We start from the raw sequence: 24,003 nt of genomic DNA, 5'->3' as shown, positions 1-24,003 counted from the left end.
AGTATATATTTGTATTATGAGGCAATTTCCATCCTAAAAAATAGAAGCTACAATTGTAGCTTCTTACCCAACGCCAACTCAAAAACAAAAAAGATTATTAATGAAAAGCTTTCACCCTTTTTAGATATCTATAAAAACCACCACTTATGAGTTAGCAATGATAAATTTTCAAAGTTATGATATTCTTGATTTTTTGGGATGAGTAATTGAAACTTGTGAGATTGTCATCTTATGCAAATTAATCTTTAAGATTAGCCTTTTTTTAAGTATCTTGTTAATGAAACCTTTTTTAAGTAAAAAGTAACATTTTAAATTTAAACCGTTTTTAAGTAAAAAATAACAATTTACAATTCATCTCAAAAAAAGGGATAGGTTGAGTAACACATTAATGATTAGAATACATACCCTTGGCATATGCTGAACTTTATCAGATTGTGAACATAATGAATTGGAACTTTATCAGATTGTAAACATAATGAATTGGGACAGTAATGTAATAACAGGACAACGACTGATTGTCTTCATTAAGATGTAGCAAAAATGTTAACAATAGAAAAACCAGAACCTCTCTACAAAATTGATCTTATTAAGAATGATTCCAATGCAATTGGCTTACTATTGTTGTCCCTAAATTTACAATTATACACATGAAAATAATAATGAGGACCACTATGAGACTCTAATAGCCTGTACAATTCCGGAGAGCCCAAAAAATGTTACGGCAAAGAAGAAAACTAAAATTGGTTCATGTAGCTGTTTACTATCAAAGTCTATTTAGGAAGAAAATTTTCACTTTACTTGGGCTTGAAATAACTGTCATCAATCGAAAGCCGGTCAAATGCATCAAAATTTGCCTTCAAACCAACAAACTGGCTACCTAGTTGAGCACAAGCACCATTTGGCCACATGCAGCCTCCATCTCTACTGCGAAAAGGGCATAGAGTTTCACAAATTCGACTAATAACATTGTTTCCTTCATCATCTTCTGTTACCGAAAGAGATATATCCTTTTTGTCGTTAATCACAGCACTACTTGATACTTGCCTAGAGGAAAAATGCAATTTTTGAACTGCATTCTCTGGGTTGTTTTCAATGTCAAGAATGCAATCACCACTATTAGAAATGTGAATCTTGCACCCAATTGACTGAATTGCTCGCTTTATGTCTGTGTTTTCTTTTATTATCCTTTTCGACTTGGTCATTGCTGAGATGTTTAACAGTTTCTCACGACGCAATTCAGCATTCAACGATTCTATAGTATTTGTATTTTCTCTAAGTTTCCTTTCTGCCACTTCTTTAGCCTGTTACCATTCCACACAGTACTAATAGCATTAAAAGGAAAATCCTAAATGATCAACAATTCAACTCATTTGTGACAATATATAAACATTACAGATTTGTTCGGATAATTGATAAGCTTAAAAATCGTGTGTGAAGATGAGTAATGGCCATCCACAGATGGAGAAATGCAATGGCTTTTGAATAGAACATGGTAAAAATTAGAAAATTAAGAAATATAACTCTTAGAATTTGGGTTGATTCTAACTCATCCCTACAAAAATGCCTTATAAGGTGAGGATTGCCCCTACTTATAAACACGCGTCATATTTCTTAGCAATATGGGACTAAATTCACCCCTTCAAACCCAACAAAATGAAGGTGTTGGAGGCTACAATGAAGGCAAGCCAAATGCCGCAATTTAGGCGACTAGGGGCGGACCAAAATGAAGGCAGAAATTCCAATACACCCCTCACGTTCGGGCCTCAATGAGGCCGATGCGTGGACGATGCAAGAAGTCACACAAGTGATCTAGGATACGCTCTGATACCATCTTAAAATTTGGGTTGGAATTAATTCAGCCCCCTACAAAACCGACTTGTAAAGGTGAGGATTTTTCCCACTTATAAACACAACACAGACCCTATCTCTAAGCAATGTGGGACTAAATCCACCCCTTCAAACCCAACACATTGCTACAGTAAAGGCAAACCAAATGCCGCAATTTAGGAGACTAGGAGCGGACCGCAGTGAATGCGGAATTTCCAACAATAACCTATGAAAGGATCAAAGATGTGTTGAAGCAATGTTGATTAATGATGAGTTAAAAATATTAAATTCGATTAGAATGTTTTTTACTTTTGTAATAGTAGATGGATAAAAGAATGTCAAATACTATCATATATGTAGCTGTCAGTGTCATGTGTTTTTTACATTAGTAGTGTCGACGTGTCTGTGTTGGATTCCGTGCTATATATTTACCTTCTGCATCTCATGATTTTTCAGCTTTATCTTCCTACATTGTGCTTCAATTTCTCCACTCTGTGCTTCTTCTGGGCAGGCCCAACGAAGGTGGAATTGAGGCCATAAAGTTGGGGCTAACGCCGCTGCAGGGGGGAGAAGAGGCCCATTGTACTTCAGTGGTTCATAAAAGGGATTACAGTGCACATGGGAAGCTCCTTCTGATCTCCGCCTATCAGCCAGGTATGCCCATACACATCCACAACTTTCAAAAATATTGCACTGCAGCCTCTCCTTCTCACTGAAAAACAGATGCAATCATAATAGAAGTCAATAACCAGCAACATGGAAACTGCACTTCCCTTGGTGCACATAATAGAATTACCTATTAAAGAAGAAGTTTCCAAAGCGAGAAGAGAGCATGCAGTCTAAGAAGTCCACCAGGAAAGCCTGAATAATGAAATAGTATAAGTTACCTGCCGGAAAGACAGAGTTTAACAAGAAAACAAAGAAATATTCCAGAAGATATACCGCAGAAAACTCAAAAGCCTGAGGATACATCCGCATCACTTGTGACACACAATCAGCCCACTGAAAAAATATAAGAGGAAGTGAGTTCATGATAAACATCGACGCTGAACGTAAGTATTATGCAAAAAAAATAAAATATATATAATATTCAAACCTAAATCAATCACAATACGGGTATTGAATACGATACATATCTAATAATGCGATACATAAATCATTAAAATATATAAGGATACGACACATTTAAGATTTGTATATAAAAAATTAGAATTAGACATTAGTTAAATCATAGTCTAACATAAATAAACTTTGAAGACAACCTTTAGAACATTACTAAGTATTAAATCTAAACGTCTAAGATAGTAGAATAGTATCAATGTTAAATCAAAACCGTGAAATTGAATTTGCAACAGTTGAAAGTAGGTAAATATTATGGGAAAAGGAAACCAATCTTGACAAAATGGTAACCATGAGAGAGGATATTAAATGGGTGCATCACAAATTACATAGGAGAGAGAAGAGGTAATTAAAGTTGAGAGAAGAGTAATTAAGGAGGGGAAGTTTGATTCATGTATTAGAAAAAATGAACAGGCATGAGATAAACAGGACGTATATCTGTGGCATATTAGAGACGTGCCGACAATGTATCGCGGTGTGTCACCTCCATATCGCAACAAATCAGAATTTTTTGTTTTATTCATTAAAAAAATCCAGATAGTATCATGGCGTATTGAGTGCGATTTGGCAGAGATTTCCGGGTATCCATGTTTTCATAACTTCAGATAGTAAAGGATAAGCTAATTAGATGAAAAAATTATTAATTTATGCAAGCTCTGTCTAACATGCACAGGTGAGACAAATGTTGCATGATGCACAAGTGCATTGCACATCCTTTATTTACCCTTGGATTGAGCAACCTCACCATACCTAATAGTAGACTATCTACAAAGTATCTTTCCCATCCCCTCCAAAATTACAGTGTCTTTCACCTCAATTCCACTGTCGCCTCCCTCCCCCTTCCTTTACATCCGCCATTTATCAGGGAGCCACCTGGCACCTACTTCCTCCTTCATCTAGCCGGAACAGTACCACCCTAAACACCCTTACCATCCTATACCTCCCCATTACCTAGAAATAATATACTCTTCATCTTTGTATAAAAGAAAAATTCCAGTGTTTCTGGTGTCTCCTTTTAGTGAATCAAGAGGAAATTTAATCATTAAAGATGTGAACATTGTGGATGAACCAGAATGCAAGTAAGAAATTAAATCATTAAAGAAATGGACATTGGATGAACAAAAAATCAAAGAAGTGGCCTGGAGCTAACAATGAGAAACCAGGTCTACAAATGATAGCAGAAAACCATAGTCTACTTGTCTGGTTGAGATCCATTTATGAGTGGGAAAGCTTTTGAATGAAAGAGAAATAGCCAAGCTGGCAAGGAATCACCTATGGTGGATCGGAGAAAACCAGATCTAAGACTCCATAGAAATATTCAGACTGAACTTAGTATCCTGGGGAAGGCAGAGATAGAGGTGGCTGAATGTGGCAGGGACGATAGAGATCGTAGTTCTCTAGCATTTGGCTTTTTGGAGTAACAACAACAACAACCAAGTATTATCCCACTAAGTGGAGTCAGCTACATAAATCAAATTACTGTCATATTGTTCTATTCATGACCAATATGGCATAGTAAATGAGAAGAAAATCCAATACAGAAGGTTTATCTTAAATATGGTGGAATTCTATATTAGAAACTGGTACCGAAGTACAAATTAATAGTAAATCGGACTTTTATGTATGGCACAATATGCTTACAAGAGATGCATAATTACATACACTATATAGAATAGATAATATAATTTACACAATAAAGAAATAAATAGTATACTATTAAAAGACAACTCCTATTCAAGAAATTCGAGTCTCTCCCTCCAAGAGTTTGAGAGCCGGGTCTCTCTCTCCCAAATCCATTCAAAAACTATTTGATAACCATAATAAGAAGTCTATCATTCCATCATCCAAAGTTATAAACATAATTGACATCAAAAACGTAATTGACCATAATAAGAAGTCTATCATTCCATCATCCAAAGGTGATAAAATATTGTGTAAATGGTTTGTGCATGGTAGGATTTGACTATTTATACAAACTTAATGCAACATTAAATGAAAACATGGATTTGGGTACAAAGTCTCTAATTCAATCCATGGTAATTGTTGGAATTATAAAATATTGGAATTATAAATTTGTATTTAGGAGTCAATACATGTACCTAGGAGTCTATGCCTAGAAAATTACATACATGTATCTAGGAACTAGCAACATCCTTGAAAATCTTATCTTGTATTTACTCTCTAGTGTGTATATAATCAAATTACTTGAGTGCATTAGGAACTCAAGCATTTTACCAAATATTCAATTCTCTACATGGTATCAGAGCCTCGTTTAAGATCCGGTGGGCCACCTTATATGGTTTCCGCTATCGGGCCACCCACCGTTTATTTCCACGCTCCAGTTGTCTAGTCCTGGGCGTGAGGGGGTGTGTTAAGAGTCTCACATCGGACAATATATGGCTTAAACATGTCCTTATAAGTGGGGGCAATCCTCACCCTACAAGCCGGTTTTGTAGGGTTGAGTTAGGCTCAACCACACTTCTTAACATGGTATCAGAGCTCTCGATCTTGAGAGACTTGCTTCCGCATAAACCCTAGCCGTCTTCATTTCGGTAAATCCTAAGTCACCTTCATCGTGACAATTTTTCCGCCTTCATTGCAGCCTTGTTACCCTTCATTGCAATTTTTTTTCTGCCTTCATTGCAGCCTTGTTACACTGTCCGAAACACCTCACTCAAACCCCTCTTTATTTCTTTCATCTGTCAACCCTTCATTGTTGTCTTGTAGGCCCCTCTTGAGGAATATTTCATCTTGTTATTTTTATTTTTAGCTTGCTTCTAATGGCTAAAAAAAATTATGCTGATTACTCTTTATCATTCACCGAGGATGAGGTGAATCATTTAAAGGTTATACTTGACTCTGTCAGTAAGCCTTTTGGTAGTTGTTCTCGACCGACGACCGGCTTGAGCGTATGCTCTCAATCCTTTAGTGTTTGCGATAAAATCCCTAAGAATGCTTGGATTTTGGACTCTGGTGCCACCGACCATATGACATTCAATCCCAGTTGGATTTCATCTTACACCTCCTCTGAGAAGAACCGTTATGTTACGGTTGCTAATGGTTCTTATGCTCGTATTGATGGCTCTGGGAGTGTTAACTTGCAACCTTCACTTCAATTACAGGATGTGCTACATGTTCCCACACTCTCTCACAACCTAATATCTGTTCGTAAACTCACCCGTGATTAGAACTGTAAAGTAATATTTTTCACTTCTTATTGTGTTTTTCAGGATCTTACCACGGGGAAGACAATTGGAGTTGCTAAGGAAAAGGGAGGGTTGTACTACCTATCTAATGAACCAAATTGTTCGAAGGTGTTGGCTTCCTACTTGCAGACCGAGTCTTCGGTGTCCTCTTCTCATTCCGCCGCACAAATTTGGCTTCAGCACAAACGTCTTGGTCATCCACCATTCTCTTTAGTTAAGTCTATGTTTCCTTCTTTATTTTTACATCATTCAGTTGAGTCTTTTAAATGTGACGTTTGTGAGTTAGCTAAACATCATCGTGTCTCTTTTACTCCTAGTTCCACTAGAAGTGTTGAACCTTTTGATCTCATACATTCTGATGTATGGGGACCAGCACCTATTTCTAATATTTCGGGTGCTAAATGGTTTGTATCATTTATTGATGATTGTACTCGAGCAACTTGGATTTTCTTGATGAAGGATAAATCAGAAACACCGGAATTGTTTATTAGTTTTTTAAATATGGTACAAACACAATTTGGCAAGGGGATTAAAAGAATCCGCTCTGACAATGGCAAAGAGTATGCCAATCACATCCTTTCAAATTTTACCAGTCAACGAGGAATAGTTCATGAATTTACATGTGTCGACACCCCACAACAAAATGGTGTTGCAGAGAGAAAGAATCGTCATTTACTTGAAGTTGCTCGAGCCATTCTCTTCCAAATGGCAGTTCCCAATTCATATTGGGGAGAAGCCGTTTTGACAGCTGCCTACTTGATTAATCGAGTTCCATCTCGCATGTTAGGTAATGTCAGTCCTGTTCAGTTTATGACTTCACGGTTTCCTTCTGTTTCTATTTTGCAGAGTCTCGAGTCTCGAGTATTTGGTTGTGTTGCCTTTGTCTATATCCATAAACAACACCGAAGTAAGTTGGACCCCCGTGCAGCCAGATGCATCTTTGTTGGCTATCCCCCAAACAAGAGAGGATACAAATGCTATCATCCTCCTAGTCGTAAGTACTTTGTCTCTAAAGATGTCACGTTTCATGAGAATTTAGCCTACTTCTCTTGTCCTCAGCTTCAGGGGGAGAGCATTCAGAATGTAGAATCTGATTCCGAATTTTTAGTCCTACCAGAGTTGCCCATGACTCCTCTCATAAGTCCTATTACCGGTCCTACAATTGAGTCTCCCGAGTCGGCTGTGAATCCTGTGTCAAGTCCTATTACTGATCCTCCTATTACTGATCCTGCTTCTCCAAATACAGAATCTGAGTCGCCTGCTTCTATTTTTGTCCCTCCTTTGTCGTCTGTTTTGCAGGAACCATCATCTTCCATACCAACAAAAACTAAGGCTGGTGAGCCAACCTTGGTGTATCAAAGAAGAAGTAAGCCCGACCTGCTCCAAACACAACTCCAATTGCCAGAACCGGAGGTAAGTGTTGAAACTCATAATCCTATTAGTGATTCCCATAGCTCTGACACTTGCGACACTAATACAGATGATTTGCCTATTGCTTTAAGGAAAGGGAAAAGGTCATGTGCCAAATACCCTATATCTCAATTTGTCTCCACTAAAAATCTTTCCTTGCAGCATCAAAGTTTTATTTCTGTAGTTGACTCAGTGGTCATCCCATCATCTGTTCAAGAGGCATTGAAAGATAGAAATTGGGTCCAAGCCATGGATGAGGAAATGAAAGCTCTTGAAAAAAATGGAACTTGGGAGATTGTTGATAGACGGGAAGGCAAGAAACCCGTTGGTTGCAGGTGGATCTATACAGTCAAACACAAATCAGATGGTACTCTTGATCGTTACAAAGCCAGACTAGTAGCAAAAGGATACACACAAACATATGGCATAGATTATGAGGAAACCTTTGCTCCAGTTGCGAAAATGAACACTGTTCGAATCTTATTATCTCTTGCTGCTCACTATGGATGGGAATTACAACAATTTGATGTCAAAAATGCATTCTTGCATGGAAACTTAGAAGAAGAGGTGTACATGGAAATCCCGCCGGGATTTGGCCCTTCATGTGGATCCAACAAGGTGTGTCGATTGAGGAAAGCCTTATATGGGCTAAAACAATCACCTAGAGCATGGTTTGGAAGATTCACAAAAGCAATGGTGTACTTAGGCTACAAGCAGAGTCAAGGAGATCACACTCTTTTCTTTAAGCACTCACATGAAGGAAAACTGACTATCCTTCTTGTTTATGTTGATGATATTATTATTACAGGAGATGATCAGGCAGAGAAACAATTGCTAAAGGAAAAACTATCGGCAGAATTCGAGATGAAGGACCTTGGACAACTCAAGTATTTTTTGGGAATTGAGGTTGCTTACTCAAACCAAGGCATTTTCATATCTCAAAGGAAGTATATGATAGAAAGTAGAGAGAGAGAGAGAGAAAGTTTTCATCTAACAACTTTTTGTTATTTCATCAAAAGTTAGTTACACAATACAGGGGGTGGTTGTTTATATACTACAACCTATAACCTGCTATAGCAGGTTAGGGTAAGTGACACACAAGGCACACGTGCCAGTCACACTACCACTTTAACAACACTAAGACTATTACATCTAATACCCCCCCCCCCCCCCCCCCCCCCCCCCCACAAACTCAAGAAGGGTGAAACACTCTGAGTTTGTGCCTTAGATCCAGAAACTTTGAAGAAGCTAAGGGTTTTGTGAGGACATCTGCAAGCTGATCAGTCCCAGGGATGTGTAACACATTAAGTTGCTTAGCAAGAACCTTCTCTCTCACAAAGAACAAGTCAATCTCCATATGCTTAGTTTTGGAATGCATAATTGGATTATGAGCCAGCATAACTGCAGACAAGTTGTCACACAGCACAACAGGAGGCTGAGTACCAATATGCAATTCTTTGAGAAGGGTTTGAATCCATAGTAAATCTGCAGTTGCCAAAGCCAAAGATCTGTACTCTGATTCAGTACTAGAGCGAGCTACAACTTGCTGTTTCTTGGACCACCAAGTAATAAGATTGTTACCAAAGAACACAGCAGCACCAGATGTGCTTCTCCTGTCCTCAGGATCAGAAGCCCAGTCAGCATCACAAAAGACTCTCAAAGATGGAGGAGAGGAAGGGGAAAGAGGAGAGAGAAGTAAGCCATGATTCAGAGTACCCTTTAGGTATCGAAGGATTCTTTTCACAGCCACCCAATGAGTTTCCAAAGGATGTGCCATGAATTGGCACACCTTATTAACAGCAAAAGCTAATTCAGGTCTTGTAATAGTGGCATATTGGAGAGCCCCAACAACAGACCTATAAAAGAAAGGATCAGACAAGGCAGGGGAGCCAGTCTTGAGCAATTTACAGGTGGACTGCATAGGAGTAGATACTGCAGAAGACTCAAGCATGTTAGTTCTTTGGAGTAAGTCCCTGACATACTTTGATTGAGTAAGAAGCAGAGATCCATTGGCTGCTCTCTTCACTTCAATGCCAAGAAAATAATCAAGATCTCCCAGAAACTTAAGAGAAAATTCTGCAATAAGTTGAGTAACAAAGGATTGAATTAATGACTCAGAGCTGCCTGTGATGATAATATCATCAACATACACCAACAAGTACACAGTATGTCCATTGGCCAGATAAGTAAATAAAGAAGGATCACATTTACTAGGCTGAAACCTCAGTTTGACCAGAGCAGCCTGCAGTCTCTCAAACCATTGCCTAGGTGCTTGCTTGAGCCCATAGATGGCTTTGTGCAGTCTGCAGACTTGAGTAGGATCAGAACTGACAAAGCCTTGGGGCTGCTGCATGTAAACCTCCTCATGAAGCACTCCATTGAGAAAAGCATTGTTCACATCAAGCTGCTTGAGAGGCCACTTGTGAGTGATAGCAACTGTGAGAATAAGTCTGACTGTAACAGGCTTCACTACAGGGGAAAAAGTTTCAGTAAAGTCAAAACCATGCCTTTGATGGAAACCTTTAGCCACCAACCTGGCTTTGAATTTATTGACAGTACCATCAGGGTTTTCTTTGACCCTGAAAACCCACTTACAACCTATGGCTTGTTTGTTGGGAGGAAGAGAGACCAAGGACCAAGTTCCATTAGCCAAAAGAGCATCAAATTCAGCTTTCATGGCTGAATGCCAATGAGGGGTAGAAAGGGCTTGTTTAATGTTTTTAGGTTCAGTATGGGTAAGGAGCACTCTAGGCTCCAATCTTGGTTGGGCAAAACCAGATTTAGCCCTGGTGTTCATAGGATGCTGATTGTGAGGTCTAACAGCAACAGGAATAGCTTTTGGAGGAATGTTAGGGGTACTAGAGCCAGGAGTGGACTGACTAGAGGAGCTGCTTGCAGAAGCAGTGGGAACACTAGGAGAACTGGGACTAGGAGGCTGCCCAGAGGTGTTTGAAGATAGAGAAGAAGAATTGGAGGAAGAGGAAACAGCAGGAGATGAAGGAATAAAAGGAAGGGGAGAAAGGGTAACAGATTTGGACTTAGGAGCAGAAATAGAAGATGAGGGAAAAAGATCAAGAAAAGGAAATTTTGATTCATTAAAGATGACATCCTTGGAGATATACATTCTCCCAGTGGGAGATAAGCATCTGTACCCCTTGTGTGAGGTAGAGTAACCTAGGAATAAACACTCATGGGATCTGAAATCAAGTTTATGGGTGGAATAAGGTCTTAAAAGAGGAAAACATGAGCAACCAAAGACTTTCAAAAAATGATAGTCAGGGGACAGATGAAATAATAAAGTATATGGCACCTGAAACTGAATAGAAGCTGAAGGTAACCTGTTTATAAGGTACACAGCTGTGGAAAAGGCATAATCCCAGTATGCAAGAGGGAGAGATGCTTGACTGAGCAGAGTCAGTCCTAGATCAACTATGTGCCTGTGCTTGCGTTCAACAACACCATTCTGATGATGTGTGTGAGGGCAGATCACTCTGTGAACAATACCTAAGTCAGTAAGAAACTTAGTGAAGGGCCTGAACTCACCACCCCAATCTGATTGAACAGCCTTAATAGGGAGGCCAAGTTGCAGTTCAACAAGATTTTTGAACTGTTTGAAAATATTAAATGCTTCAGCCTTGGACTTGAGCAAATAAATCCAAGTAAACTTGGAGTAGGCATCAACAAATGACATGTAGTATTTGTTGCCAAGAGTGGAAGGGCCAGGAGAAGGTCCCCACAAATCACTGTAAATAAGCTGAAGAGGTGCAGTGTAAGTGGTTTGTGAGATAGGTGCATGAAGTCTGTGTGCTTTTCCCATACAGCAGGCAGTACAAAATAGAGAATGATCTTTATTTGCAAAATGAATGTTACAACTCTGTAGAACAAGCTTTAAGGCTTGAGTATTTGGATGTCCTAACCTAAGATGCCACACATTAGGCAAATTAGGATCTACTCTAGTATAATGAGCACTAGGAACATCAACAGATTTATTTGCAATAGAAATAGAAGAGGACTTAGCAGGATTGTCCATGAGAAGATGAGAAAATTCATACAATCCATCACTACCAACAGCACCTTCAAGAAGTGTTTGATGATGACCCTGTGATTTAACAAAGCACTTGTCAGCTGTGAACACAAAATAGACATTATTGTCTCTAGCAAACTTGCTAACACTCATAAGGTTCTTTGTGATGGAAGGAACCAGGAGTAAATTGTTAAGTGTAAGGTGAGTGTGTGGCTGAGTTGGTGAAACAAAGGATGAAGAGCCAGCAGAGGTAATATCCAAACCTTGTCCATTCCCTATGAAGATCTGCTCATGACCTTCAAAGGGAGTGAGTTGTTGTAGGTTTTGAGCCTCACTAGTAACATGAAAAGAAGCACCAGAATCTGGTATCCAACTGCCAGAAGAGGTAGGAACTGATTGAGCCACATAAGCACTAGGTGTCAACATGATAGGAGCTGCCAGTTTGGTTGCAGCAGGAGCAGCAGGCCTAACCCACACATGAGGTTGATATTGTTGCCAAGGAGTGGAGGGAAAGTAAGCACCAGCGCCTTGAGGTTGTTGAAAGCCTTGTTGACCACCAGCAACAGCACCATGGAACTGCTGGTTGAACCTATGCCAGCAATTGAGAGCTGTATGGCCAAATTTGGAGCACACCTGACACTGAACAGGTGTAGTAGCATTGCGTCCACCTCTGCCTCTGCCAGATCGACCACCACCACGACCAAAGCGACCACCTCTGAAACTGGAGTACTCAGGATCAGCAGGAGGAGTGACCTGAGAAGCAGATGAAGCTGAGTTTGCAGCATTGGAAGAATCACTAGGATTGGTGGAGTCAGGAGTAGTGTGTGTGAGATTCAAGGAAGCAATATCAGGAGTGGAAGTCTTCTTAAACTTGGCCAAACGCAGTTCATGAGCAATAAGTAGGATCTCAACTTCATCCAAATCCATAATACCAAACTTACTTTCAACAACAGACACAACAGGAGCGAATTCAGAGGGCAAACCTTCAAGAATTACGTCGATGTGATGTGCTACAGGAAGAGAGTCACCAATTGACGCAAGAGCATCCACAATCATCCTGATCTTAAGCAAATAATCTTGAACAGACATGGAATCAAGCGTGACGGCGCGTAGTTCAACACGCAACTGACGTGCACGAGCACGAGTCTGTTTCTGGAAGTATTGAAAGAGGCGATCCCAAAGCTCGTAAGCATGAGTGCATCCTAACACTCGCGAGAGAATTTCACTCGATAGCGTTGATTGAAGCCACGAGAGAAGCATCTGGTCTTTTTGAAGCCAGATCGTGTATTCAGGATTTTCAGATCCAGAGATTCGCGCCGCATCATCAAGAAATTGAGACGGAACCTTAGAACAAACGACGAACGCCGTGAGACCGTGAGCATTGATGAACGGCTCAACCTGTTGTCGCCACAAGTGGAAGTTCTTCTCGTCAAGTTTTTGCGAGATTTTGAGAGAGAAATTGAGACGACGATGATCGTCAGATGGAGACACCACCGGTGAAGCCGGCGGCGGAACGCCTTGATCGGCGCTAGAGTGAGAAGCGGAAGACGAAGCAGACGAAACCATGGCCGGGGATCAAGCGTCTACTGATACCATGATAGAAAGTAGAGAGAGAGAGAGAAAGTTTTCATCTAACAACTTTTTGTTATTTCATCAAAAGTTAGTTACACAATACAGGGGGTGGTTGTTTATATACTACAACCTGTAACCTGCTATAGCAGGTTAGGGTAAGTGACACACAAGGCACACGTGCCAGTCACACTACCACTTTAACAACACTAAGACTATTACATCTAATAGTATATACTCGATCTCTTGCAGGAAACTGGGAAACTAGGATGCAAACCTTCAAGTGTTCCCATAGAGCAAAACCACAAGTTGAGCCTTGAAGAAGAAAGTGCCAAAGTTGACAGAGTCCAATATCAGAGGTTGGTAGGGAAGTTGATTTACCTGGCACACACTAGGCCTGACTTGGCTTATGCAGTCAGTGTAGTGAGTCAATTTATGCATGACCCGAGAATGCGACACTTACAATCTGTTGATCGCATCTTGCAATACCTCAAGGCTACTCCAGGAAGAGGACTATTGTTCAAAAGAGGTGGAAGTTTAACTATAGAAGCCTACACCGATGCTGACTATGCAGGATCAATTAGTGATAGAAGATCCACTTCGGGTTTTTGCACCCTCTTGTGTGGGAACCTTGTCACATGGAGAAGTAAGAAACAAAATGTAGTGGCTCGATCAAGCGCAGAGGCAGAATTTCGAGCTTTGGCTCAAGGAATTTGTGAGTTACTTTGGATGAGGATCATTCTAAATGATCTGAAAATACAATGTGAAGGGCCTATGAAGTTGTTCTGTGACAACAAGTCAACAATCAGTATTGCTCATAATCCTGTTCAGCATGACAGGACCAAACACATTGAGATTGACCGCCATTTCATCAAGGAAAAACTAGACAGTGGTTTAATAGCTACATCCTACATTCCTTCTAGGCATCAACTAGCAGATGTGTTAACAAAAGGCTTGCCACCTGATCGTTTCAATCAATTGACTTGCAAGCTGGGAATGATTGATATCCATTCACCAGCTTGAGGGGGAGTGTTGGAATTATAAAATATTGGAATTATAAATTTGTATTTAGGAGTCAATACATGTACCTAGGAGTCTATGCCTAGAAAATTACATACATGTACCTAGGAGTCTATGCCTAGAAAATTACATACATGTATCTAGGAACTAGCAACATCCTTGAAAATCTTATCTTGTATTTACTCTTTAGTGTGTATATAATCAAATTACTTGAGTGCATTAGAAACTCAAGCATTTTACCAAATATTCAATTCTCTACAGTAATGAATGCTGATGTCCCCAAAAAATTTTGAAGCAACCATTAAGTAAAAACAAATGGATTTAATTTGTATGCACAGTCAGCGTAAAATAATGTGTTTCACAAGTCACGTTACATCATGTGGCAACACATCGTTGGATGCATGTGTAAAATAACCTTACACTGACGATGCATGCAAATTAAACTAAAAACAAATAATATAAATCACCCATGAAATTAAAGTGTCACAATAGAGAAATATGAATTTAACAAACAGCAAACTATAATATCTTAAAAATTAAAACTTCATTATCATTGGTTCATCAGTGTAAAAAATCTCAATATTGCTTCACCTAGCCCTGTTATTTACTATTTTATTTTCACAAGGAAACTAACTCACAGTCACGGCCCATTAAACTAAATAAAGACTGAAATTCTCTTGGGCTTGCTAAGTTTTTGGTCTAAGCTGGGCCAACAATCAATCTCTTATTATTTGTGATGTCTACACTTACTGACAATACCACATCATTAAATTTGTACTGATACAAACCTTCAAAGGATTAGCTCAAATTATTCCAAAAAATGAAATAAAAATTAAAAAAAGTAAGTACGCATTGAAGCATCAATTTGAAGGAGAGATTTCTACGAAGGAAACATCTAGAGAGAGAAGCTATAACCAAGTTTTTTTTATTACTCAATGATGCCTAGAGGTTATTAAAGGAACAAACCTGCAAAAAAATGGGAGAGTAGTTGTTTGAGTTATGTGCATGAGATGAAGCTGGAGGTTGAGACGTGAATGTCCCTGATGACTGGTGCATGGGTGATGATGGGATGCTAGTTGAAGACTGTTGCCTAGATAACTCGAAAGACACGTTGCCACATTCAGAGATAGATGGTGTCCCCACACGATCAGAAAACGGATGACCAAATGCTAGCCAGTCTTTTTCAACAAGTGCCTATATAGAAAGAAGCGCAATTAAAAGATAAATTCATCGACTCAATTTTAACAGCAATGTTCAAAGAGCAAAGAGGGGGGAATTTGTGCATCTTCATATGGTGACATTGGATAGAAGACATTCAAATAGTTTAGTATGGCATTTCCTTACCTGAAACCCTTTAAATGTCCGATAGTACGGATCAAGCAACAAATTAGCAAGTGAAACTAACTGGCTTGTCCTATCCCATCCGTCACTACCAAAGAAAAAAAGTACGCTCATCATACAAGTCAAAAAATTTGAAACAACAAAATAATCAAGCTTTTTCATACTAACTGGGTTGGCTCATGGATCAAACTACGCCATAATGTTCTATCAAAGAGATGAAAGATTGTACTTTTTATTTTACAAATTTAGACTAGTGACAAATACACTATCATAGTACCTGCAATGTACAAGAACAGAAGCCTTTTCCATAGCAATACGAGCAGCAATCCAAGCTGCACCAGCTAAGACATTCTGAATATGCAACAACCATCCACTGTCCCCAAGGGTTGACACTGAAGCAGACATACTGCTTAAATTGCCGCCACCCCATATTGACCCACCATGTCTCTAAACAGAACTCATAAAAACAATTTTAATACAACTCATAAAATTGGAAGCGCACATTCCATTAATTAATTACACACAAAAGTTACTCTAGCCAGTCATAAACAAGTTCGGTAGAACATGTGTTAGTGTCATTAATTGGAATTCTTCGCAAGTTAAACAGTCATTACATAACAATTTTGGACTTCGATACAATATAGTTATGACAAAGACCATCAAGCAGTATGTTATGAACAACATTTACTATTTGTATCAAAGTCCTGTAACAGTTGACCATGCTACAGGGTGAATTAAGAGAGAATAATAGTTTTAAATTTTTTAACACTACAGTCCAGTCAAAAAAGTATAACTTCCAATCCAACACTCTAATTTTTGACACAACTGCAAAGCAAGCTATTTTGCTAATCCACTCAGCTCAGTAAGTTGAGAACACAAATAGCAAAAACACTTTAGCTTTCAGATACTGACCAAAAAAGATGACATTCCATCTGATGATGTTCTACCATGAGTGTCCATGTATTCTCGGAGCCGAACAAAGCTCTCTCTCATTGCATGAATGTTGTCTATCCCAAAAAAGATAACCTGACAATATATAAATTAAGAATGTTAATGCTTTAAAATGAAGCCAAATTTTAAAAATTAAAAACAAGTGGACAATTCAAAAGCCTATTACTGACCTCAGATTGAAAATAGTTTGATGATGATTCTGAACCACCTCCCATGGCTCCATTAGCTATTGCATTTTTCTTTGGTCTTGCATCAGCGATATATAGTTTTCTAGAAGAGAAATACAATTTTAGAATGTTTTTAAAAAATGCATGGAGGATCACACCCTAAACACAAGAAGCATAAACCACCTATGAATGGCTCCTGTTAATTAAACCATTTAAATTATACTATAACTACTTGAGGAAAAATGAAATTTTAGCTTTCATCTAACAACTAAGAGTTTAGGAGAGGTTGTAAGAGATATGGCCTTTGCAGTAGGGAGCAAGTTACAGATATGAAAACCAATCTTTAACCTTCACCCAAACAACTTATGGTTTTGGGAGAGGCCATCCTTGATTTGCTTCTGACAGATACTTAATATGGATGCAGAATTCATGTTTTTACCAAGATAATAAGTAAATTGCAAAAACAATTCATGTTTAATGTCATTGCATAATTCATGTTGAATTTTACCAATATGTTAACAATTCAAGAATATAATATACAAATCTGACCTCCTTGAGCCATCAAGGTTGCTGCAAAGTGCAGCCACGAGTTTTTCATCCAGGTTGCTGCATGAAAACACATAAAGCTTGTTATTGCTATGCTAATTTCATTTCTCAGAAAAGACATTTAAAAAAATATTCAAACAATCAAGAACCGGGAATAAAAACATAATTAGCAAAAAGAAAATGTATTAGCCACAACTATAACTTCAATGAAGAGCATGCTAATAGCCGGCTACTTCCTTCTAAACTGTTTATATAGCATAAAGAACGTTGTTAAAACTTCAATCCTTGGGAATTAACTTAATATATCCTATTGTAAATAAGTTATTTTTACTACTGTTTGTAGTAATTTATTTTCGGGCTTTTAGTTCATTAGTTAGGCCCATTAGATCAGAATAGTCTTATATAAGGAGATTAGTGCTTGTAATTTTAACATACTTGAAATTTACTATTCAGTTTCAAACGTGGTATCAGAGCTCTCATTCGAGAGGGTTTCGCTTTTGCATAAAAACCCCTGGCCGCCTCAATTGCGGTTTCTTTTTTCAAAACCCTAGTCGCCTTAATTGCAGTTTCTTTTTTCAAAACCCTAGCCGCCTTAATTGCGGGTTATAGGTTCAGAAACATTGTTCACCACAAAAATATTGTTCATCGACGGAAACACTGTTCACTGCAGAGGCTCTGTTTGTTTTTTTTTTTAAAACGAACTCAACTAAAGGTAGTAGGCCTCTTTACGACTAGTTTGCTGGTTCTTTTTTTATAATATTGAGTCGGACACATTCGCATGACATCCATCAATATGTCAGAAGGAGAATTGGTTCAACTCAACAAAGACGAAATAGAGAGGCTGAAATCCCTCCTAGGTAAGTTATAGAATCCAACATGTACTTCTATGTTGGTACATTCAGGTACGTTTCGGTTTTCACTTCCTCTTGGTAAGTCTCAATTTTTTTTTGGATTCAATACCTTAGATAAACCCTTTAACCAATATTAGATACTGGATTCTGGAGCCACTGACCACATGACACCTTTATCCACAAACTTTTCTACTAATTCACCATGTCCTTGCAACAAAAAAGTATCCACTGCAAATGGGACACCTTTATCCACAAACTTTTCTACTAATTCACCATGTCCTTGCAACAAAAAAGTATCCACTGCAAATGGTATCCTTATAAGTTATAACCACATGACACCTTTACCCACAAACTTTTCTACTAATTCACCATGTCCTTGCAACAAAAAAGTATCCACTGCAAATGGTATCCTTATAACTGTAGTTGGGCAAGAAGATATCCAAATAAGCCCATCTATAATCCTTTGAAATGTTCTTCATAATCCTAAATTGTCCACTAGCCTAATTTCCATACAAACACTCACAACCGACCCATCATGTAATGTTTTTTTTATAACAATGCTTGTGTTTTTCAGGACAAGAATTCGGGGAGGACAATTGGAAATGCTAGAGACTGGAATGGCCTTTATTACTTGGATAACCAAAATACTCTTCCAAATCTATTCAGCAACGACAAACCATTTTATTCATAATCAATTAAAATCAACAGAGAGAAGGTCCTTCTATATCATTGTCGCCTTGGTCATTCATCATTTAGAGTCATAAAACAATTATTTTCTTCATTATTTAAATGTTTAAATGTGGAGTCTTTGTTGTGAGGTGTGTCAACTTGCTAAACACAAGTGTGTCTCTTTTTCAGTCATCAATAAAATAAGTATTTTTCCGTTTTACTTAATTTATACTGATGTCCGGGGTTTGTCGAATGTTCCAAATATATCAGGTACTCGTTGGTTTGCAACATTTATTGATGATTGTTGTTAAGAATGTGTGGTTGAAGCTAACTCAATCCTACAAAACCGGCTTGTAAGGTGGGGATTGCCCCCCACTTATATGTTCAGGCCATATATTGTCTGATGTGAGGCTCTTAACACACCCCCTCATGCACAGGACTGGACATCTGGCGCGTGGAAATAAATGGCGAGCGGCCTGATAGCGGATACCTAATAGCATGAGACCCACCGGATCTTGAACGAGTCTCTGATACCATGTTGAGATGAGAGAGACTAAGAGGCATTTGAATTAAACCATGTATTTTGAAAAGCACTACGGAGACTGTATTACATAGAGAGAGAGAGAGAGAGAGAGAGAGAGAGAGAGAGAGAGATTACAGTTAATTACGTGATATAGTCGATGTGGAACTAGTCAATACAGTTAATCCGAGACAGGAAATGGAAACTGGCAATGGACTTGGAGATGGAGGCACTGAATAAGAACAATACTTAGGAATTGGGAATTGGTTTCTCTGCCAAATGAAAAGAAACTTGTAGGGTAGAGATGGGTATACAGTGTAAAATACAAGGTTGATGGATCTATTGAGGTACTCCCTCTGTCCCAAATTATAAGAGAAATTCACTTTTTAGATTCATTGAATATTTAATGTATCTAGTCTATATATAGACCAAATACATTAATTATTCAATGAATCTAAAAATGAAATTTCTCTTATAATTTGGGACGGAGGGAGTACAAGGCAAGATTGGTTGCCAAAGAATTCATCCAAACTTATGGAGTAGATTACCCAGAGACATTTGCTCCATTTGCTCCAATCTTTAGCAGCTAATTACAATTGGAATTTACATCAATTTGATGTGAAAAGTACCTTCCGTCATGGAGAATTTGATGAAGAGATCTATATGGATGTACGCCCTAGATACTGTGAACTTACTACCACTAACATCGTGTGCAAATTAAAAAAGGCTTTAATATGGACTCAAGCAATCACCACGAGCATGGTTTGGAAGATTCAACAAAGTTAAGATAGGTTTGGCCTTTAAACAAAGTCAAGGAGATCATACTCTATTTATCACATTCTGAGACAGGGGAAGTAACAGTTTTATTAGTGTATGTGGATGACATTATTGTAATAGGTGATGATGAGAAGGAGCAGCAATTGTTAGGCGAACACTTAGCCAAGGAGTTTGAGATTAAGAACTTGGGAAAATTGAAGTACTTTTTGGAAATTGAAGTTGCCCACTCTAAGAAAGAAATCTTCATATTTCAACAATAATATATTACAGATCTTCTAGTAGAGACAAGTAAGACAGCATGCAATCCTGCAAGTACACCAATTGATCCAAGTGTAAAGTTTGGGAATGCAGAAGAAAATATTTGGTTGATAAGGTAATGTATCAAAGATTAGTCGGAAAACTTATATACCTATCACATACTAGACCAGATGTTGCTTTTGATGTAAGCTTAGTCAGTCAATTCATGCACCAACCAAAGGAGATTCGTTTACAAGCTGCCCTCCGGGTAAAGGAATTTTGTTTGAACGAAATGGAAGAGTGAATCTTGAAGTATATAGTGATGTTGACTATGTAAGGTCAGTTGTGGTCTTGTGGATAGAAGATCAACTAAAGGATATTGTACTTTTCTGGGTGAGAATCTTGTGACTTGTAAGAGTAAAAAAAAGTGTTGTATCTAGATCTAGTGCTGAAGCAGAATTCAGAACAAAGGCACAAGGGATATGTGAACTACTTTGGCTGAAAATGATATTAGAAGACTTGAAGATAAAGAGTAATGAACCAATGCGACTTTATTGTGATAATAAATCTGCTATTAGCATAGCCCATAATCCAGTGCAACATGATAGAACCAAACAAATTGAGTTGACAGACACTTCATCAAAGAAAAGTTAGACGGTGGTCTTATTTACACTCCATACGTTTCTTTTCAAGACAACATTGCAGATCTTCTAACTAAGGGGCTGAACGGCAATACCTTTGAAAATATTGTTTCCAAACTGAGAATGATAGATATTCATTCACCAGCTTGAGAGGGAGTGTTGTAAATAAGTTATTTTTACTACTGTTAATAGTCATTTATATTCGGGCTTTTAGTCCATTAGTTAGGCTCATTAAATTAGAATAGTCTTATATAAGGAGATTAGTGCTAGTAATTTTAACATACTTGAAATATATTATTCAGTTTCAAACGTATCCTATATTCTTCTCGTTACATCCAACCAAAAACAAACAATTTGCATTACCTCCTCATATTCCTCATGAGACCAACTAAAGGCTGGGAAGAACGTGCAAGAGCTGCGCCAGTAACTATAGTCAACAGTTCCATTTTGTTAGAAGTACATCGTCACATTACAATAGTAATATGCTAAAGAATGAAACGGAAAGAAAATGAAAATAGGAAGCATGGAGACTGTGCCAAAAATTTAAAGAAATGTGACCAAGATTTTGCACATACCAGGATGACACCAAGAAATTACAGGCAGTCGGCATCTTGCGCGGAATTTGCAAGCCTGGAGCACTTCATCATCACTTACATCAGGACAATGCAAAGTTATCAAAGGAATGGTTCAGTGGATTCAACATTGTCAATACAACAATAACTAGGAAAAAGCAGGAAGTTCGGTTCTCAATAAATTACCTAATGCTCTTTGGAACAACCAAAGCAAATGGATAATTCTGGCACATTGTATAACTCGAATTCACACCACTTATTCTCCATAACTCATTTGACAAGGTGAAGGACCCGCTTTCAATCATGTCCAATGAAGCATGATGAGAAACTTTGCCAATAAGTCGAAAATATTCATCTAATAAGCGCACCAACGGAGAAGTGTTCTGAAAACTGGAAGGCCCAGGCATAAAAGCATAAAGATCCCATAATACGGTTGGCTTCGTACACTTCAGTAGTGCATCATATATTGCACGTCTCTGTAAGATAAAGATAACCAACATTAGATCCTAAACATGCCAAAAGAAAATAAAGGCTTCTATACAAATGTTCACAACAAAATTTTCATTAGCTCACAGCACTTGAAAATGCAGGTTGCAGGGCTTCTTCAGATGCCCTGTATTGTAATTTGCATATTACAATCATAGTTATAATAATAGGCCAACATTCATTCCCGTAAATGAATGTCACAAATTCGATAAACTTGAGCTATGTTTGGATTGGTGGTATGTGATGGAATGGAATAGAGTAGTAAATAATTAGATTTCATTGTTTGGATTTGCAAATAATGGACAGCGTGGAATGGAATATAATGGAATTCATTCCGTTCCATTCCATCAAATCCTCCGCTTTTTGTTTCATTTCATCAATGGAATGGAGTCTTTGTTTCATTCCACTCTGTTCCACTCCATTTAATTATGTTACATTCCGCTCTGGTCCATCAATCCAAACATAGCCTTTAAGCAACAATTGAGACTTATGATTATACGGAGGGCATGACTGCTGTCAAAGTAGAACTACCTGTTTCGTACGAGGCCTAAAACCAAAGACTATAATTCTCATATCTTTCCCTGCATACAAGAGCAAAGATAAATCCAGTCTTTAACAAAAGAAGAAAAGACCATGTGCTTGAGCTAACTGAAAATATTAAGAATATGTTAATAAAAGGAGCTTACTGAAAGCATACCAATCACCTGCAGCAGTCTTTGTGTTGGTGTCTTGTCTAACTGCCGAGTATTTGACTGAACCTTAACTGCCTGCATTTAAGTGAGAGCAACACCATATTATAAACATGGTTCAAAATTTCACAATATTAATAGAAATAAGATATACTACAAATATTCAATCTTGTGTCTGAGTTGACAATGAGTATTGAGCTAGTAGCACAAGTTTAACTTGTTGGAGAGTCAACAATTTATTAAAAGAAAATTAGAAGAAAAAAAATTATTGAAGAAGTGGTTAAAATATCAAACACCTATTTTCCTTAAATGAATCAATCTAGGCCCTAAATGATTAATCACAAATTGCTAAATATTTGAAGACTATATAAATGTTCTACAATTATTGAGTAAAATCTGACAGAAAAATAGTAAATAAAATGTATGTTGAAAAGAAAAGCAAAAACAGTAGATATCCGTTTATAGCATAACAAAATAGTCACGCAATCTTGCACTACATATCCAAAGTAAACAAAAATAAACACAATAAATTCGTTAAAAAGTTGCAAGAACTTACTGTCTTGTTAAACTTCTCAATGGTTGCTAGTGGTATTGTTCCCAGGGCAATAACTTTTCTAGTTCCCTCACTCTAGAAAATGCAATGAAGTAAATCAGTGAATGTAGTCAATACAGAAGATAAATTGGCAGGTAACTAAATGTCCCAGACAAACAACTGAATAAGACACAAAAATACAAACAAATCAGCAGCAGAGCTCATGTGGTGCCTGGCTTTATAGTTTCTAGTTTCGGCTTATAAAATTCTCTCACTCCCCATCAGAAAGTGTCTTCAAACAACACATCTTTAAAAAAGAATGAAGTTAGCCATGTTGGAAAGGAGAATAGGATTGTTAAGAAGTGTGGTTAGGCCTAACTCAACCCTACAAAACCGGCTTGTAGGGTGAAGATTGCCCCCACTTATAAGGACATGTTCAGGCCATATATTGTCCGATGTGGGACTCTTAACACACCCCCTCACGCCCAGGACTAGACAACTGGAGCGTGGAAATAAACAGTGGGTGGCCCGATAACGGAAACCATAGAAGGTGGCCCACCGGATCTTAAACGAGGCTCTGATACCATGTCAAGAAGTGTGGTTAGGCCTAACTCAACTCTACAAAACCGGCTTGTAGGGTGAAGATTGCCCGCACTTATAAGGACATATTCAGGCCATATATTGTCCGATGTGGGACTTTTAACAAGGATTGTAAGGGGTCAGTGTGAGGGTTATCTAGGATGAGCCCCAGATACAGAACAGGTGAGCTGAAGCATTTTGGGCTGTAGGTAATTTGTAGAGTGATAGAATAGTGTTTAAGGTTAGATTGAAGTAATTGAAGTTCTATGA

General features: G+C 38.2%; 1 protein-coding gene across 4 annotated transcripts in view; it reads right to left on the bottom strand.

Annotated features, from left to right (window-relative positions):
* Positions 1 to 492: 492 nt before the first annotated feature.
* Positions 493 to 24,003, bottom strand: part of LOC131624836 (phosphatidylinositol-3-phosphatase myotubularin-1-like) — a 32,682-nt gene continuing 9,171 nt past the window's right edge. The window contains exons 4-19 of one of the 4 annotated variants that reach the window (XM_058895753.1): positions 23,179 to 23,250; positions 22,631 to 22,700; positions 22,465 to 22,514; positions 21,634 to 21,923; positions 21,451 to 21,524; positions 21,239 to 21,302; positions 17,184 to 17,240; positions 16,638 to 16,737; positions 16,429 to 16,542; positions 15,794 to 15,963; positions 15,520 to 15,604; positions 15,142 to 15,369; positions 2,770 to 2,829; positions 2,624 to 2,688; positions 2,260 to 2,539; positions 493 to 1,301 (exon numbers count right to left, since the gene is read on the bottom strand). In XM_058895753.1, coding sequence (XP_058751736.1) covers positions 795 to 1,301; positions 2,260 to 2,539; positions 2,624 to 2,688; positions 2,770 to 2,829; positions 15,142 to 15,369; positions 15,520 to 15,604; positions 15,794 to 15,963; positions 16,429 to 16,542; positions 16,638 to 16,737; positions 17,184 to 17,240; positions 21,239 to 21,302; positions 21,451 to 21,524; positions 21,634 to 21,923; positions 22,465 to 22,514; positions 22,631 to 22,700; positions 23,179 to 23,250 — 2,286 coding nt within the window. In that variant the 3' untranslated portion in view covers positions 493 to 794. The other 3 variants (XM_058895755.1, XM_058895756.1, XM_058895754.1) reach the window with 3 other exon arrangements.

This window comes from Vicia villosa, unplaced genomic scaffold (genome assembly GCF_029867415.1).
Source record: "Vicia villosa cultivar HV-30 ecotype Madison, WI unplaced genomic scaffold, Vvil1.0 ctg.000163F_1_1, whole genome shotgun sequence".
In the NCBI taxonomy this organism is placed as follows: Eukaryota; Viridiplantae; Streptophyta; class Magnoliopsida; order Fabales; family Fabaceae; genus Vicia; species Vicia villosa.
This window is presented reverse-complemented; position numbering and strand designations above follow the sequence as displayed.